Source organism: Vicugna pacos, chromosome 20, assembly GCF_048564905.1.
Source record: "Vicugna pacos chromosome 20, VicPac4, whole genome shotgun sequence".
Classification (NCBI taxonomy): domain Eukaryota; kingdom Metazoa; phylum Chordata; class Mammalia; order Artiodactyla; family Camelidae; genus Vicugna; species Vicugna pacos.
Genome location: NC_133006.1, coordinates 21,124,218 through 21,138,928, shown reverse-complemented (window position 1 = coordinate 21,138,928; position 14,711 = coordinate 21,124,218). Strand labels below are relative to the sequence as shown.

The window sequence follows — 14,711 nt, the reverse complement described above, 5'->3', positions numbered from 1 at the left end:
AAGAAGAAAGCCAAGTCCTTCTTTCTGAATGTATCAAGTGATACCATATGTGTCTGGCTTATGTTTGCAACAACCTTAATTCTGTTCTGCTTGTCCGCTTCCAGCTCCCACATCACTAGATGCTCTGAATAATGTGGTGAATAATGATATTTGTTTTGCATGACTACCTTTATGTAAATTCTATCCCCAGTGCTGTTTCAGCATCACAAACAAGGAAACATTGCAAGGTTTAGTCAAGGGGACCAGACAGTTTCAAAATAATGGAAAATAGGTGGATTATCTAGAAAATCTAGATAAACTGGGAGGCGATGAGTCAGTGTTGTGAGGCTCAAGATGGCTCAGCCGCGTCTCTGCAGCTGTACAAGTAGTTCATGGGATAAAAGGAAGATTGGGTGATGAGCTCAGGTAGAGATAGGTGAGCCAGGTGAGATGAGCCCTGTGGAAGGGCTTTGTGCCGTTCACACGTAAAGAGCTGTTAGTAGGCAAGACTTTTGAGTTCTGCAAAGTCATGATTGATTTTTGCCTTCTAGGGATGTGGTCGAGGTTCTTCTGAGGAACGACGCGCTGACCAACGTGGCTGATTCTAAAGGCTGTTACCCTCTGCACTTGGCAGCCTGGAAAGGAGATGCCCAGATAGTGCGGTTGCTTATCCATCAAGGGCCCTCACACACCAAAGTCAATGAACAGGTCAGAAGGAAGGGAGGCTTTCTTCCTTTCAGCTACAGCCAGGCCCCATCACTGCCTCAGTCCCGTAGCTCAGATCTCAGGGAACCAGCTCTTCTGTGGCCTCGAGTGATTCCTCTCTTCTCAGCAGTACTGCTTTCAGTGCATCAGGGAAACCTTAAACCATGAAGCGTGCATTTTATATGCATTTGAATCGTGCAGATAAAGTTATAAATCCTCACCTCATGCAAAATTTGAAATAACACAAATTCTGCCAAATTGCTTAGAGTTCATGTGAAACTGGTGGGCTTATGCCATCAACGTTGCAGTGCAGCTTTAGCTGGTAAACAGAAATACTCCCAGTGTGTGTCAGTGCTGAGTTATCTATACTCTGGTTTTACTTACGTCAGAACTTGTGAAAGTGGAAGTACTCATGCTGTTGCTGATAAATGAGCTCACAAAAACACAGACGTGGAGGTTGGATGTGACTCGACAGAATGAAGACCATTTCCATGGTGTCCTCTAATGTGAATTTGAGAGCGACCATGCTTTGGCAAAGCAGAGGGAATTCTTTAAAAAGGCAGCATCTGAGCAAAAAATCCTTACAGTGGCCATGGGTTTAGGTACTCTGAGACTGTACCTCTTCTTCTTTATATTTATTCCTTCGGAAAAGTTGTATTTGAATTAATGTAATTTCTAGTCAAGCCTCTCATGAAATACAGCTCCCTGTAGTTTGAATCTGAGAGGGTCCATTTGAGAGGAGGTGGGCATTCCCTGTGTGACAGGCCGTTCTGCTTTCCTCTCTGCTCTGAACTGAAGTAGGTACTTTCCTTAGTTGCTTGAATGAGAGAGATGCTGCCCTTTCTCCATAAGCCTCAGATTGTTTTCCTAATGACTTTGCTGAGAGGAGCTTTTTAAATTACCTGTAGGATTTGATCAGGGTTATTCCTCAAAAAATAGGAAACTACTCTTTTGAGCCCATCTGTCAGCAAGACCATGTGCGTTCTCAGTGAGCTGTTAAAGAGCAGGATTTGGATGCAGAGTAGGGCAGCTTCACTGAGAGGTGTGAGGAAGTTAAAGCAGTGCTCCCGGCTCTCTCAGTTTGGAGATTGTATGTATAGCTGTTAATCGGCTTCCCCTCCCCCTTTCAGGCTATACTTTCTGGATAGCTGAGCAACAGACACTTAAGATCGTCAATGAGGAGATTTGTTTTATAACATTAGGAATGAAAATTGGTCTCTTTGGAATTGCTTCTTTAGAATCTAAATGCATTTTACTCCTCCTAGCTAAAGTGATGGTAATTTCTCTTATCTAGAGGAAATTTTTAAAGAAGTCTGCTTTTAACTAATATTCCTCAATGTTAAAATCTAGCCACCCATTAAAGTCCATTTCATTTAAGAAAATTTCAGCCGCCATTTCTAATCCTGTCTTTGCTCACTTTTGCCTTGGAACACAGCTGCTTGGATTTTTGAGCCGCTTGAATATGCTAGCTTGTCCTGCTCACAACCACCTCCCGCCTGGAGTATCTGTTGATAGGTGGGACAGCAGTCCAGTGCTTTGAGTATCTGGCAGGCAGGTAGGAGGTGGGTGGGGCAGGGGCTGGGCAAGACTTCTGCAGTAGCCTGAAGAACCTGATGGATCTAGGCAGTAGTCACAAGCACTACATTGATTTATTAAAAACCATTAATGTTGTTTCAGTTGGATGCTTGGATCAGAGTGGGTGATGAGCGCTGTGCCCTGGAGGTTGTCTTCCCCATTAACTTCTCCTTGAGGCACCCCGAGGGCAGATCCAAGTTGCTCTAGTGTTGGGCCCCCTCGGGGCTGTGCATTGCTTTGATATATTTCATCCATTTTACCATCACATTTTCTTTTCCTCTCCTTTTTATAGAATGCTCTTGAGATCAAAGAACTCAAAAAGTACGGCCCCTTTGACCCTTATATCAATGCCAAGGTGTGTACTTTGCTGCCAGGATTTCTCTGCATTATGTCTCCAAGCTGCACTTTCTCTTCAGTCCTCTCTGGCTTCCACTCTTATCCACTCAGGCTCCTCTTCATCTTCCTGACTGTTGTCTGCTTCAGCCCATCTGCTTTTGGCTTGCCTGGGAACGGGAAAATGCCGCTTCAGTGGGTTTGTTTTTGTTTTTAAAACCCATACCAAAACTGAAGATGTTAGATGCTTTTCCTGAAATGTCTGAAAAGCTTAGAAGTGGCAGAAGTGAGGAAAGAGAAGGGACCATATTATATGCATAATTTATTATTACGATTTCTGAAATCATTTAGATTTAAAGAATGTCACGCAAGTTAGCCTACTTTTTAAAAGCGCAGAAAATGATTAAATTGTACTTCTTAAAATAAACAGACTCTTTTTTAGTTTGTTTTCTGTATTTCTTATGATGTGAAACTGCCCGTGGTGGACGTATGGGAGAAGGGCATGGGTGACTCCATTTTACTCTTCAAAGCTGCTGGTGCTGCTCCCCTCTCATTTCCTTGAGTTTGTGCCTGGAGCTTTAAAGCCTCATCCCTTCTCCCCAGCCCTTAGCTTCTTTCGCTGCTTGGTCACTCTTGGCCCTTGGAGGGGTCAGAAATGGGAAATGAAGTTGCAGGGCCAAGCAGGGCACTTTCCTTGAGTCTCCCTCCCGTTGAAGCTCATAGGCCTGGGGATGACTACCCAGCTGGCTGCCTTGGGCCTTTCCCACCTCCAAGGTCAGAGCTCGTGGATTGGGCGGTGGTTTTAGCCTCTCTCCTCTGTGCTCTCACCTGCTGTTTTTTTTTTTTAAAAAACCAAAACATTTTTTTTTATTGAGTTATAGTCATTATACAATGTTGTGTCAAATTCCAGTGTAGAGCTCAATTTTTCAGTTATACAGGAACAGACGTGTATTCATTGTCACATTTTTTTTTCCACTGTGAGCTACCACAAGATCTTGTGTATATTTCCCTGTGCTATACAGTATAATCTTGTTTATCTATTCTACATATGCCTGTCAGTATCTACAAATTTTGAACTCCCAGTCTATCCCTTCCCACCCTTCACCTGCTGTTTTTGACTCAGGTTTTCATTCAAATGAGGTTTACTTTTTGGCAACAGTGTGGAGTTTGGAAACAGTCACTGCATTATTCACATCAGCTACCTTTCACTTGCCCTAAATACAGCATCCACTGGGAAGGGAAACATAAGGTCCTTCTGCATGTTTCAAATACAAGGCAGATACTCCATGTTTTTCTTTGAGAAACACTGATTTAGCAAGTGAAGCTCCTATGGGCTGGACCTTGGCAGGCTCTATGGGAGATTTCCTTCAACTGTTGAGCCCCAGTGATGGAGAAGCAGTTTGATCTGGGGTGGTGGAACAGGTTAGCTTTTGTTTTTGGCTCACTCTTTGACTTCTGTTTTCTAATCTTCGAAATAGAAAGATATTCTATCTTCTCTTTCGGGGAGCTGTGTGGCAGAGTGGAAAACTCACAGGTCAAGGTCTTCCGAGACAGACGCAAGTTTGGACTCTGTGCTGCCATTTACTGGTGTTGACTTGAACAATTTACATAATTTCTCTGAGCCTCAGTTTCCTCTTCTGTAAAATGGGGTATTCCATTTACCTTGCTGGATTGTTTTGGAGTTCAAATAAGATAATGTACAGGAAGTAAAAATGTCTAGTAATATTTGAGGTCCTAATTTTAAAAGGTATATACCATGTGGTATTTCTGAAAGAGCATTCTGGAATTTGATCTTTGTTACTAGTGGGTGAAACTTAATGCAACATTGTTCGACTAGTCTCTTCAGGGTTTTGTTTTGTGAGGAGACACCTTGAAGTGATCATTTTCCCACTTGGTGGTTAGTTTAATTAGCTTATAGAGCTCTGATTAAAGGGTAAGACTTTGGCTCTTAAAAGCACATTTTCCTGTCCCTTGATTTTGCACACAAAGAAGGAGTTTAGCCTAAATGGAGTATGGACGTACTTCAGAGTCTTCCCTCAGTATTCGTGAGAGTATTGGTTCTAGGACCCCTGTGGATAGCACGCTCAAATCCCTTGTATAAAATGGTATAGTATTTGCATATAACCTACTTACATTCTGTCTTATACCTTTTTTTTTTACATTTTTTATTGATTCATAATCATTTTACAGTGTTGTGTCAAATTCCAGTGTTCAGCCATTCTGTCTTATACCTTAAATCATCTTCAGATTATTTTTAATACCTAGTACAGTATACATGCTATGTAAATAGTTGCCACGTGGCAAATTTATGTTTTGCTTTTTGGAACTTTCTGGATTTTTCCCCCCAATATTTTTGATCCACAGTTGGTTGACTCTGCGGGGGCAGAACCCGTGGATTCGGAGAGCCAGTTCTACTACCCTTTGCCTCCAACCTGCCCATCACGCCCTCAAAGGCCAAATTATGTGAACTTCATTAAAGGATAAAGCTGTTTGGGTTGTGCCAAGAATGCAACGTCTTCTTGGGCTGATTCAATTCTAACCTCCCTGGGTTCTGTGCTGACTCAGGGATTTTTATTGACCTGGCGTGTCTAGGAATTGTTTTTGCTAAAGTGCTTGTGTTTGCTAAGTCCTGTCAGGCACCTGTAGAAATTAAGAAGTTCAGATGCCTTTCCTGGGAGCAGAGATAGTTTTCATGAGGTTTTATCTTCTTCAACATTTGGAGCCTTTCCTGTTTTAGCAAGTCAGCATAAACCAATCCAAATGTAAGTCATCCTTAGATAAGGTGGAACTACTAAGATTGTTTATTTACCCCCTTTTAAAACAATTTTATCGTAGTCTGAATATCATAAGATGAGCAGTAGTCAGGTCAGTTTTATGATATATCTACTTTTCTGTACACTTAAAAATAATCTACAGTTTTAGATCTAGAAGAGACTTGGAAACTGTCTAGACCAGTTGTCTCCACATACTGGTCAGCTTGTCTGATTGCATGGGAATAACCCAGAAAGCTCCCCCCCGCCCCATTTATTTAGGAGTTCTTTTTTTTTTTAATTTTATTAAAGTATAGTCAGTTACAATATGTCAATTTCTGGTGTACAGTGTAATGTCCCAGTCATGCATATATGTATAATATATTCGTTTTCATATTCTTTTTCCTTAAAGGCTATTATTACAAGGTGTTGAATGTAGTTCTTTGTGCTGTACAGAAGAATTTTGTTTTTTTAATCTATTTTTAACGCAGCAAGCTTTAATAACACTTTTTATTTTGAAAAAACTTCTAACTTACAAAAACTGGCAGGAACAATGCAATGAACTGCAGTGTACTGTTCTCCTAGACTCATCACCTGTTCCCCTTTCATCACATTGAGGACACTCACACCATCCCTCTCCCTTTCTCTCTCTCTGTTATATATATGTAATTATTGTTGTAGTCGATGATAAACTATTTGAGATTAAGTCATGAACATCATGACTCTTTAACCCCAGATACTTCAGCAAGGACATTCACTTGGCATAACCACAATACAATGATCAAATTCAGAAAATTCAACATTGATACCATACTGTTATGTAGAATCCATGTTCAGATTTCGCCTGTTGTCTCAACAGTGTCCTTTAGAGCAATTTCTTTTTCTGGTCCAGGACTTGGTTCATAGTCATGCCTAGTCTGGAGCCTTTCTTAGTTGTTCATGACATTGCTATTTTTGAAGCGCATAGGCCAGTTGTTTTCAGACTGTCCCTCTGAGTTTGTCTGATAGTTCCTCATGATTAGGTTCAGGTTACATATTTTTGGCATTAATGCTACAAACGTGATGTTCTGTCCTTTTAGTGCATTGCATCACAAGGCACATGATGTCAGTTTATTTCATTCTTAATGATGATGAATGATTGCTTGATTAAATTGGTGCCTGCTAGGTTGGTAACTTTAATACCAGTTTGCCTGAGCTTTATCCTCTGAGGCGCTACCTTGGCAGGTCTGGAGTGGGACTCAGTTACTTTTAAGTTCCCATGTAATTCCAGAACGAAGCTGGTTTGAGAACCACTGATCTAGGCTAACTTTCCACCAAAGCAGAATTCCTCTTTTCTCACTTGAAAAGCAAGCCATCTACCCTTTATTTTATTTGTTTGTTTGTTTCTCCTAGTAACAAATAGAATTACTGCTTGGCAGCCTCTTTTTAGATTCCACTGATTTTTGGTTTCTTATGTTTGGTTGGCATCTGTCTTCCTAAATGTTCCATCTGTTGGTCAGAGTTCTGCCTTCAGAGCTTTATAGAATAAGTCTAACTCTTCTCTCACATGATGGACTCAGTTCTTATGTTTTCCCCTTGTCTTCCAAATCTCAGTAGGCCTACGTTGTCCTTTTGTTCTAGTTTTGGTGTATTTCTAGAGCCTATACCATCGTTGCTACAGAAAGCTGTAGCTCCGGTGTGTGTAACTTAGGTATCTGTCAACATTGGACAAGAGTGCAGCTGGGCTGTAATCTAAGCACTGGGAGGTGATGGTTTTGAATAGTTCAAGGGGACAAAGACCATAGAAATGTTTCTAGATGGTTTTCTGCTGCTTGTAGTTTGTGTTAGTGTATGTCTGTAAAATGCATAAATACTGGGGGTCTCCAGATGTAAAGGGTATAGGGATCTTTTTTTTTTCCCCCTTAGAACTAGTGACCACAGCAAGGAAAAAAATCAAAGTGGGTCTCAGGATGAGCAGGAATGGAGAGTTTGTGCAAAGACTTTGGGGGAAAATTGGGGTATTTCACCTCAGTCCCCTTCCTTAGTCCAGGTTCATAGTAATAGGATTCTGGGTACTCTTGAGGTGTTGTGAGCACCCATGGTGTGATTTAAAAGATGTGAAAGAGAAGGATTCCAGGTGGTCGGGAGTCTGTGCCTGCCCTGGAATCCCTCCCTTTCTTGTGGGTCCATGAATCCAACACTTAGTGACTTCTTGCCCTGATAGTTGTCAGGCTCAAAGGGAAAACAGTAGTAAGAGCTCACTGAGATGGCCTGTGTTCAATCATTGAGAGATGTGTTCACCACAGGCACAAACTCAAGAGTATTATAATTCCCAGACTATGTCTGGCAAGACTGAAACATAAATAAGATGCTTCCTACACTGTGAGTATGAACTGCAGAGACATGGTGGGGCCATTTTTAACATAGGCAGGCAGTTTGCCTGGTAGTGATGAAGACCATGCCTTTCCCAAGGCAGCTTTGTGGTAGCTGCTTTGGTTCTGGTGAAAAACCAGAGAAGACTTTTCCCCCTTGCTGGATAGTGTAGAATTTTACAGTTCTTCAGGCCCTAATGAGAGGCTTTTTACAGATTATCGTGGTTATTGGGAGACAACTTGGATGTAAAAGAGACAGCAGTTATTTGCTTCAGAGTAAAAGAGTTTTTTGGGATTGGAATTTTAATAGGAATAAGCTGACCTTCTTGGCACTTACTGTTTTGCTGATCTTGAGAGGTAGAACCCTGAGAAGCCTCTAAAACTTCTTGGAGTTGCAGCTCTGCCCCTGGATATCTCTGCAGGAGGCTCCTGTGAGTCTTCATTGCTGTAGCTGTCTTTTCTTTTAATGAGAAAGTGAAGTGAACAGCTCTGAGTATTTTCAAGCCATAGCTTAATAGGAAATGGGCACATGAATGGCCTGAATGGTTTGTTTGGCACAGGGAACCCCAAGGATTTACTTCCTGCCTAGCATTTCTCCTTCCCTCCAGACTTTCGGGTTGACAGGAATCCGTCCATTGGGCCCAGTTGGGTCACAGATGGCCATTGCTAACCCATTGTGTTTTGTGGCCGGGGAAGCCTGTCTGCACTTTCTCAGCAGCTGCTCGCTTTGAGCTGTGTTAGAGCTCAGTGCTGCTTCCTCTGTTTATCTGTGTGCATTTATCTTTGCATGTGGCTCCTGCTACCACCCTTTCTGTCCTTGTTTCATTTACAATTTTTCCTTTGCTATCATTCTGGCCTCTTGTGGCCTTGTTCCCAGTTGCTCTGGCTCTTTTTCTGATACACTTGATGTAGCTGGAAAAAATGATGCAGTCAAATGCCAGATCAAAAGCAGATGGAATTGCATGCATGTTTGTAACTCCTAGTCTGTTACTTTTAATGTCATTAATAGAATTAAAGGAATTGGGGAAACATTTAATTTTTACCTTTTGACCACTGAAAGGTGCACAATATTGACCTGAAGGACACACATCCTCAGAAACTTTGTTTTCCCAGAGTGGCAGAAGCCTCCTGGATAAATTCAGGAATCTCAAAATCTTGTGGGAGAATCATCCTTTTCGATAGTGCCTCTAAAAAAAGAGAGAGATCATGGAAATTACTTTATTCCTTCTCTAGTTACACTTTGTCAGTAGTAGTAAAAGGGCAGAATTAACATTTTGCTTCTGATTGAAAAAGCACAAATTTCTGTTTTATCACAGGTGCTACCTTTAATTTGAAACAAAATTGGCGTTAGAGGACCATGAGTTTGTGAATTTGAATTAATGGCATTGTTACAATTTTGAATATTTTGCACCTCTCACACAAATGAAACATTCCAACTTTCTGGTGTCTGATTGTATCTTTCTTACCTAAGAAACACTTCCCTGCATAGCTGTAGATGCTGCATGGGTTGATTGGTACGGGCTCCTGGAGTAGGCTCAGGGCAGCATCAGGGTCCCGTGTTCCTGTGACTGAGCTCAAGTGCTTCTGTCCCCTGGAAATGGCTGTTAGCTGATGTGTTGAGAGTGATTTTTGATGCTCTGCTGTTAACTTTCATTGTTGGCTGATTGATTTGCATGCAAGAAGCTACGCAGATGACAATCTCTTTCAAAAAAGCTTGTGTGTGAGGCAGTGGATGGTCAACAAATCCAGAATCAGAACCACAGAATAGAAATTGTAAAACCAGTTGAAGTTTAAAATGAATCAATGGCAGTGATGTTATGGGCATCTATTGTGCCAGGGCTTCCACCTGAGGCCTGCCATGTTCCCTGGTCAGCTCTCCTTGTGGTCTGGAGACACTGCTTCACGGCACAGAGGAGACTGCGAATGCTGAGGAGATGACTGCTCCCCTCTTGTGGTACCTGGGGCAAGATGAGGGTAATTGGGGCAGTCGGGCTTGTTTGCAGGAGAATCTGACTGGATTCTGACTTAGTTCTATTAGTCCCCAAGTATTGCTGCTATTTTTCTCATTTAAATTTCAATGGTTTTACGTGTGATTGTCCCAGTCATCCACCTGTCTGCCAGTCACCTTTCTGATGTCACCCGCCTGTTAACTCTTTAGAACAATGACAACGAGACGGCCCTGCATTGTGCAGCGCAGTACGGCCACACGGAGGTGGTAAAGGTCCTCTTAGAGGAGCTCACTGACCCCACCATGCGCAACAACAAATTCGAGACACCTCTGGACCTGGCCGCGCTCTACGGGCGACTGGAGGTGGTGAAGATGCTCCTCAACGCGCACCCCAACCTCTTGAGCTGCAACACTAAGAAGCACACCCCTCTGCACTTGGCAGCGAGGAACGGCCACAGAGCCGTGGTCCAGGTCCTCCTGGATGCCGGCATGGATAGCAACTACCAGGTAGCGGGGCAGATGTACCAGCCAGGCCCAAGGGGCTCAGTCATTGTGGAAAAGGCACAAGTGCCATGCAGCTGGGCTGTGTGCCTGTTTAGCACGTCGGCGCACGTCACGTGTCAGATGCTTCCATTCGCTGACTCATTGTAGTGTGAGACTGTAGAGATAAAGGACCTCCTCAAGTGAGTCTGTTATTTTTTGTTTCTTTTCAAGGGTCGGACATGGTCATTATACCTTGAAAAGATGTGCTGATGGACTCTCTTGAGATTAGAATACTTTCATTCTCTTCCTTTAGGTGTGTTCTCACTCCGCCGTTAGCACCTCCAGAGCCCCATCAGCTTGAGATTGCCAACAGGGGACTTAGCAGTTCCCTGTGTTGGTAGCTTTCTCTGTTCTGGTTGGTGGCCATTCCTTAGGCTTTGCATCTACTAAACCACAATTGAAGTTAAGGTGTCTTTCCTTGTGTTTTTCTTCTCATCATTCCTTCCACTGAGGAAGGTGGAATTTGAGGAGTGTCACCAATAGGTGGCTCCAAGAGTAACTGTGCAGTTATTCCTGGTGACAAATCAAACACCCCTGACCAAGTACGGGCCACAATTGTGGTTTTGGAATCCAGACAAGAAAAGTGGGAGAGAAAATGACAGAGGATTTTCTGTGGTTTATTTTATTTTCCTGTCCCTTCTTGTCTCTGTCCCGTTTGTCGTGTGGAACTGTGCCAAACTGGGGTCACTGTTCTGATGACATCCTGCTCTGCGCTCTCGTTTGCTTTCCAGACGGAGAAGGGCAGTGCTTTGCATGAGGCTGCTTTGTTTGGCAAGACCGATGTGGTGCAAATCCTGCTGGCTGCAGGTGAGAGGTTGGCAGCGCTCTTGTCTACACAGCATGCCAGGGTTGGGATCCTTCCCCAACTAGGATCTCTGGAGGGGGATTTTTGCTGTCTGCACTTGAACTCAATATGTGTATGTCTCTACTGGTTGGTTGCAAATGTACAAATTGTTGAATAGCTGGATAAAAATGCTTTCAATGAAAATGTTGATTCTGTTGCTGGGAGCAAGAGGTGTCCTGGAATTTGACCCTCTTTGAGGCCAGCTTGAAAATGCTTACTCACCTGGTCCACCTGGTGTGCCTTTCTAGGGATTGACGTCAACATAAAAGATAACCGTGGACTGACTGCCCTAGACACTGTCCGGGAACTGCCTTCTCAGAAGAGCCAACAGATAGCAGCACTTATTGAAGGTATCAGTCCCTCTCTCTGCCAGGGCAACCAGGGGACAAGCTGGTTGACCCAAGGCATTTGTATTTGGTGCAGCTTTTTTTTGTCTTTCCATGTAGATCACATGACTGGAAAAAGAAGTGTAAAAGAGGTAGATAAAACCCCCACACTCCAGCCATCTCTCATCTCCAATATGGACTGCATATCACAGAAGTCTCAGGGTAGGTCAACTCTTCTCTGCCAGCAAAGGGGCTCTCAGCTTAAGGAATTGAACCTTCTTTGGCAGAATGGAAAATCTTAATTTAAGTAATGATTTCAGGGGGCTGGGAGTACTTAAGTTTATATTCAAATTCATTTTTTTCCAACTACTATATGCAGTTTTATTGGGCATGGCTAACGCCTTGACTGTGGACCTTTTCTTTCCTACTTTATTTTATTCTCTACTTTTAGAGTTGGTTCTCTGATCTGTTCTGGGGTGTGTTCTAGATGGGATGATTGCAAGATGAATTCAAATCTCAGTGAATCCTTTTTTCCTAACACACACTTTAATGCTTTCAACATAGTTGGCCCACAGTGAATATTTGAGTGTCATCTGGCTGGTAGCTGTGTATATGGCAGCAAATGTGATCTGGGTGCTAGCTTGGGCAGTCCAACCTCTCCATCATTAGCCAGGATCCACCTTTTCAGGTTGATTGAGCAGCTTTTTGGATCCTAGGTATGATGAATGAGAAGGACAAAACACTGACTGACACCTCCCCCAGATAAAAATCATGGTGAGGAAGGCTAGAAAAACAGAGCAAAGCCAGACACTAAAAAGGAAAGGGATTTTTCAGAGGAAGGCAGAGATGTAAGGGTTAAGGGGTTCTCAACTTGCCTTTACTGTGGAGTCCTTGTCTCTCTCCCCAGTCACACTTTTTTTTCTTGACCTTATAATCTACTAGTAATGGGATTAGTAGTTCACTAAGCTTTTAGCTTTCAAGGATTTTATAGTTACAGTTTTGACTATTTGCAAGTGACCCAGAGATCTCTGTCTATAACAGTTGGTTACTTCGCAGAGTCACAGATTTGGATCCCGAGAACTCTGAGGCTTGTAGTTACCCAGTGAGTGAGTCTAACAGCAGCACAGCACTTCCATCTCAGAAAGGCTTTGCATTCTTATTTCGCTTGAGCACATGGAGGTTCTTATTAAGAATTTAAAGGATAACTGAAGTTTTTGAGCTATACTTTGCTCCATTTTGTGGTTTAAGTTTATGCTATCATGGTATTGAGGTATTTTGAAATTTATGGAGGTCTTGGGAGGTATCCTTCATAGATGTCAGAGATTTTGCGTATTGAATTAGAGAAAAATCTGTGCAGGTCTTGGGACGTGAAGAGCAGATGGCACTCTCTGTGTTTATTCCTGTTCATGGAGCAAAGCTGTCATTTATTTTCCTGCTCTGGGTTAGCACTGGTCAAATTCAGGCTTTGGGTCGTTGCAGCAGTGGGAAATCCGAGCTGTGCTCTCCTCTCACCAACTCTCTTGCCTTCTAACCCCTCTTCAGGTGACGTGGAGAAGGCAGTGACTGAATTGGTCATCGATTTTGACACAAACACGGAGGAGGAGGGGCCCTACGAGGCACTGTACAACGCTGTCTCCTGCCATTCGTTGGACAGCACAGCCAGCGGGCGCTCGTCTGACCGAGACTCTGTGAACAGGGAGGCCGAGGCGGCTGGAGCGAAGGCCGCTGGAGTGAGGCCTGTATGTGGCTGCGCCCCGCACGGGGATTCTGCTGTCAGCCTGGGCTCCCGTGGGGAGCTGGGGAGAGGAAGTGGGACCGCCCTGTGCTAGCTGCATTTCAGAGGCCTGGGTCCTGCTCCCCCTCTTCTCCCGGGGGCTCTCTACATCTCCTTTTTGCTTAATGTGATTAAACCATACAAATCATGTTGAGGTAGAATTTTAGTTTTTCCAGTTTCAGTATAACCCATTTGTATCTTTCTATTACTTTTTTGGCCTTAGAGCAATTTAACACATTTTATTTCTGTTTAGTCTTTGTACTGCTTCTGTCTTTGGGGTCTTTGCTATATAGTCTCTGTTTCTTTCTGGAGAGCAGTTCTGATGACGAAAGGCTGGCTGAAATAAGTTCCTGTCTGCCCTGAGTACATGCTCACCTTCCATTTGCCCTGGAAGGATTACCGTTTGGATTTGGACAGGTTCTGTATTCAGCAGGGTGGTAGCAAGGTTTCATCTGACATTGATTAGTATGGGGCCATTCCTGTTTTTCCCAATTATAACCCTCTAGCCATTGAAATAGTAGGTTGTGGACAACCCTGCATTTTTCCCTCTAAAGGTCATCCTTCCCATCTGACTGCTTCTTTCTCTAATACTTGCTTCTGCTTCCAGCCTTGTACATTGTCCTCCAGAATCACTTTCTCCCCTGGTGTTTTAATTTGCACCTAAGCCTGAATCAATTGTCCTGTGGCCCTTCCTTTCTGCATTGTCAGGCACAGTGATTGGAGGTTTTGAACACTGCACTCTTAATAAACAGGCCACTGGTCTAAGAGGATCTAGTGATAATTCCACCTTGAGCATATTTTTAGGTGTCTATCTCTTCTTCCTGTTAGATGTAAGAGGCCGGCCCTTCCCTTTTCTTGCTAATCTGGCATATGATCATTTTGATGATATTTTGGCTGCAGGGTGATCCTTGGGCTTTTCATAAGTGCCCTGGGAATGGCCTGATGTTTTTTGGTGTTCTTTTCTGTTAGACTCCTTGCCCTGTCCTTGGAATAGTCCCAGCATTTCCGTATGGATTTTGGAAAGGCCTGCTAATCTTGTGGGAGCCCCCCAGAGTGAGTGTTCTCAAGGATGATGATTAACTCCTTGTCTGTGGTGAAAGCAAGTGCGTATGCTGAGCATCAGTCACCTAGTGCTTCTGCAGACAAAGCTAGTTTCTCCCCCCGCCACTTCTTTCACTGTTAGGAACAAATGAATTAGGCAAATCCAGCTGAGGAGGAAGGCTTTGCTTTAAGAGGCACTTACAGGTGATACCCATTAGAGGGAGCTGGAGACTTTGCGAGAAGAACACAAGGTTACTGAAGTAGGCTTTGAATGACCAAGTTCCTGTGAGGTTAGCCACTGATTTACACAGTCTTCATTCATCCCACTCTAGGAATCTAGCCTCCTATGGTCCTGCTAAGTGGAAACTGATGCATCTCGGGATGCATGCTTTGCCATTTTCACTTGAGTATGTTGTGGCTGTGCTGCCTTCCTGGCCCTTAGTAATTAAGTGTGGCCAGGGACTGCTCTACATCTTGTAAACACAGCGGATGGTATGGTTAAGTCAGCTTTGTACTTCCAGGCCCCTGGGCCAAAGTTTTCA

At 43.4% G+C, this 14,711-nt stretch overlaps 1 protein-coding gene across 8 annotated transcripts in view; it reads left to right on the top strand.

Annotated features, from left to right (window-relative positions):
• The window catches only part of ANKS1A (ankyrin repeat and sterile alpha motif domain containing 1A), a 176,029-nt gene that overhangs the window by 72,102 nt on the left and 89,216 nt on the right, over positions 1-14,711 (top strand). For 5 of the 8 annotated variants that reach the window (XM_072945203.1, XM_072945206.1, XM_072945202.1 and 2 more), the window contains exons 3-9: positions 531-687; positions 2,552-2,614; positions 9,852-10,148; positions 10,916-10,991; positions 11,277-11,378; positions 11,475-11,576; positions 12,897-13,093. In XM_072945203.1, the coding sequence (XP_072801304.1) occupies positions 531-687; positions 2,552-2,614; positions 9,852-10,148; positions 10,916-10,991; positions 11,277-11,378; positions 11,475-11,576; positions 12,897-13,093 (994 nt within the window). The remainder of the gene's footprint in view (positions 1-530; positions 688-2,551; positions 2,615-9,851; positions 10,149-10,915; positions 10,992-11,276; positions 11,379-11,474; positions 11,577-12,896; positions 13,094-14,711) is intronic. The other 3 variants (XM_072945208.1, XM_072945204.1, XM_072945207.1) reach the window with 1 other exon arrangement.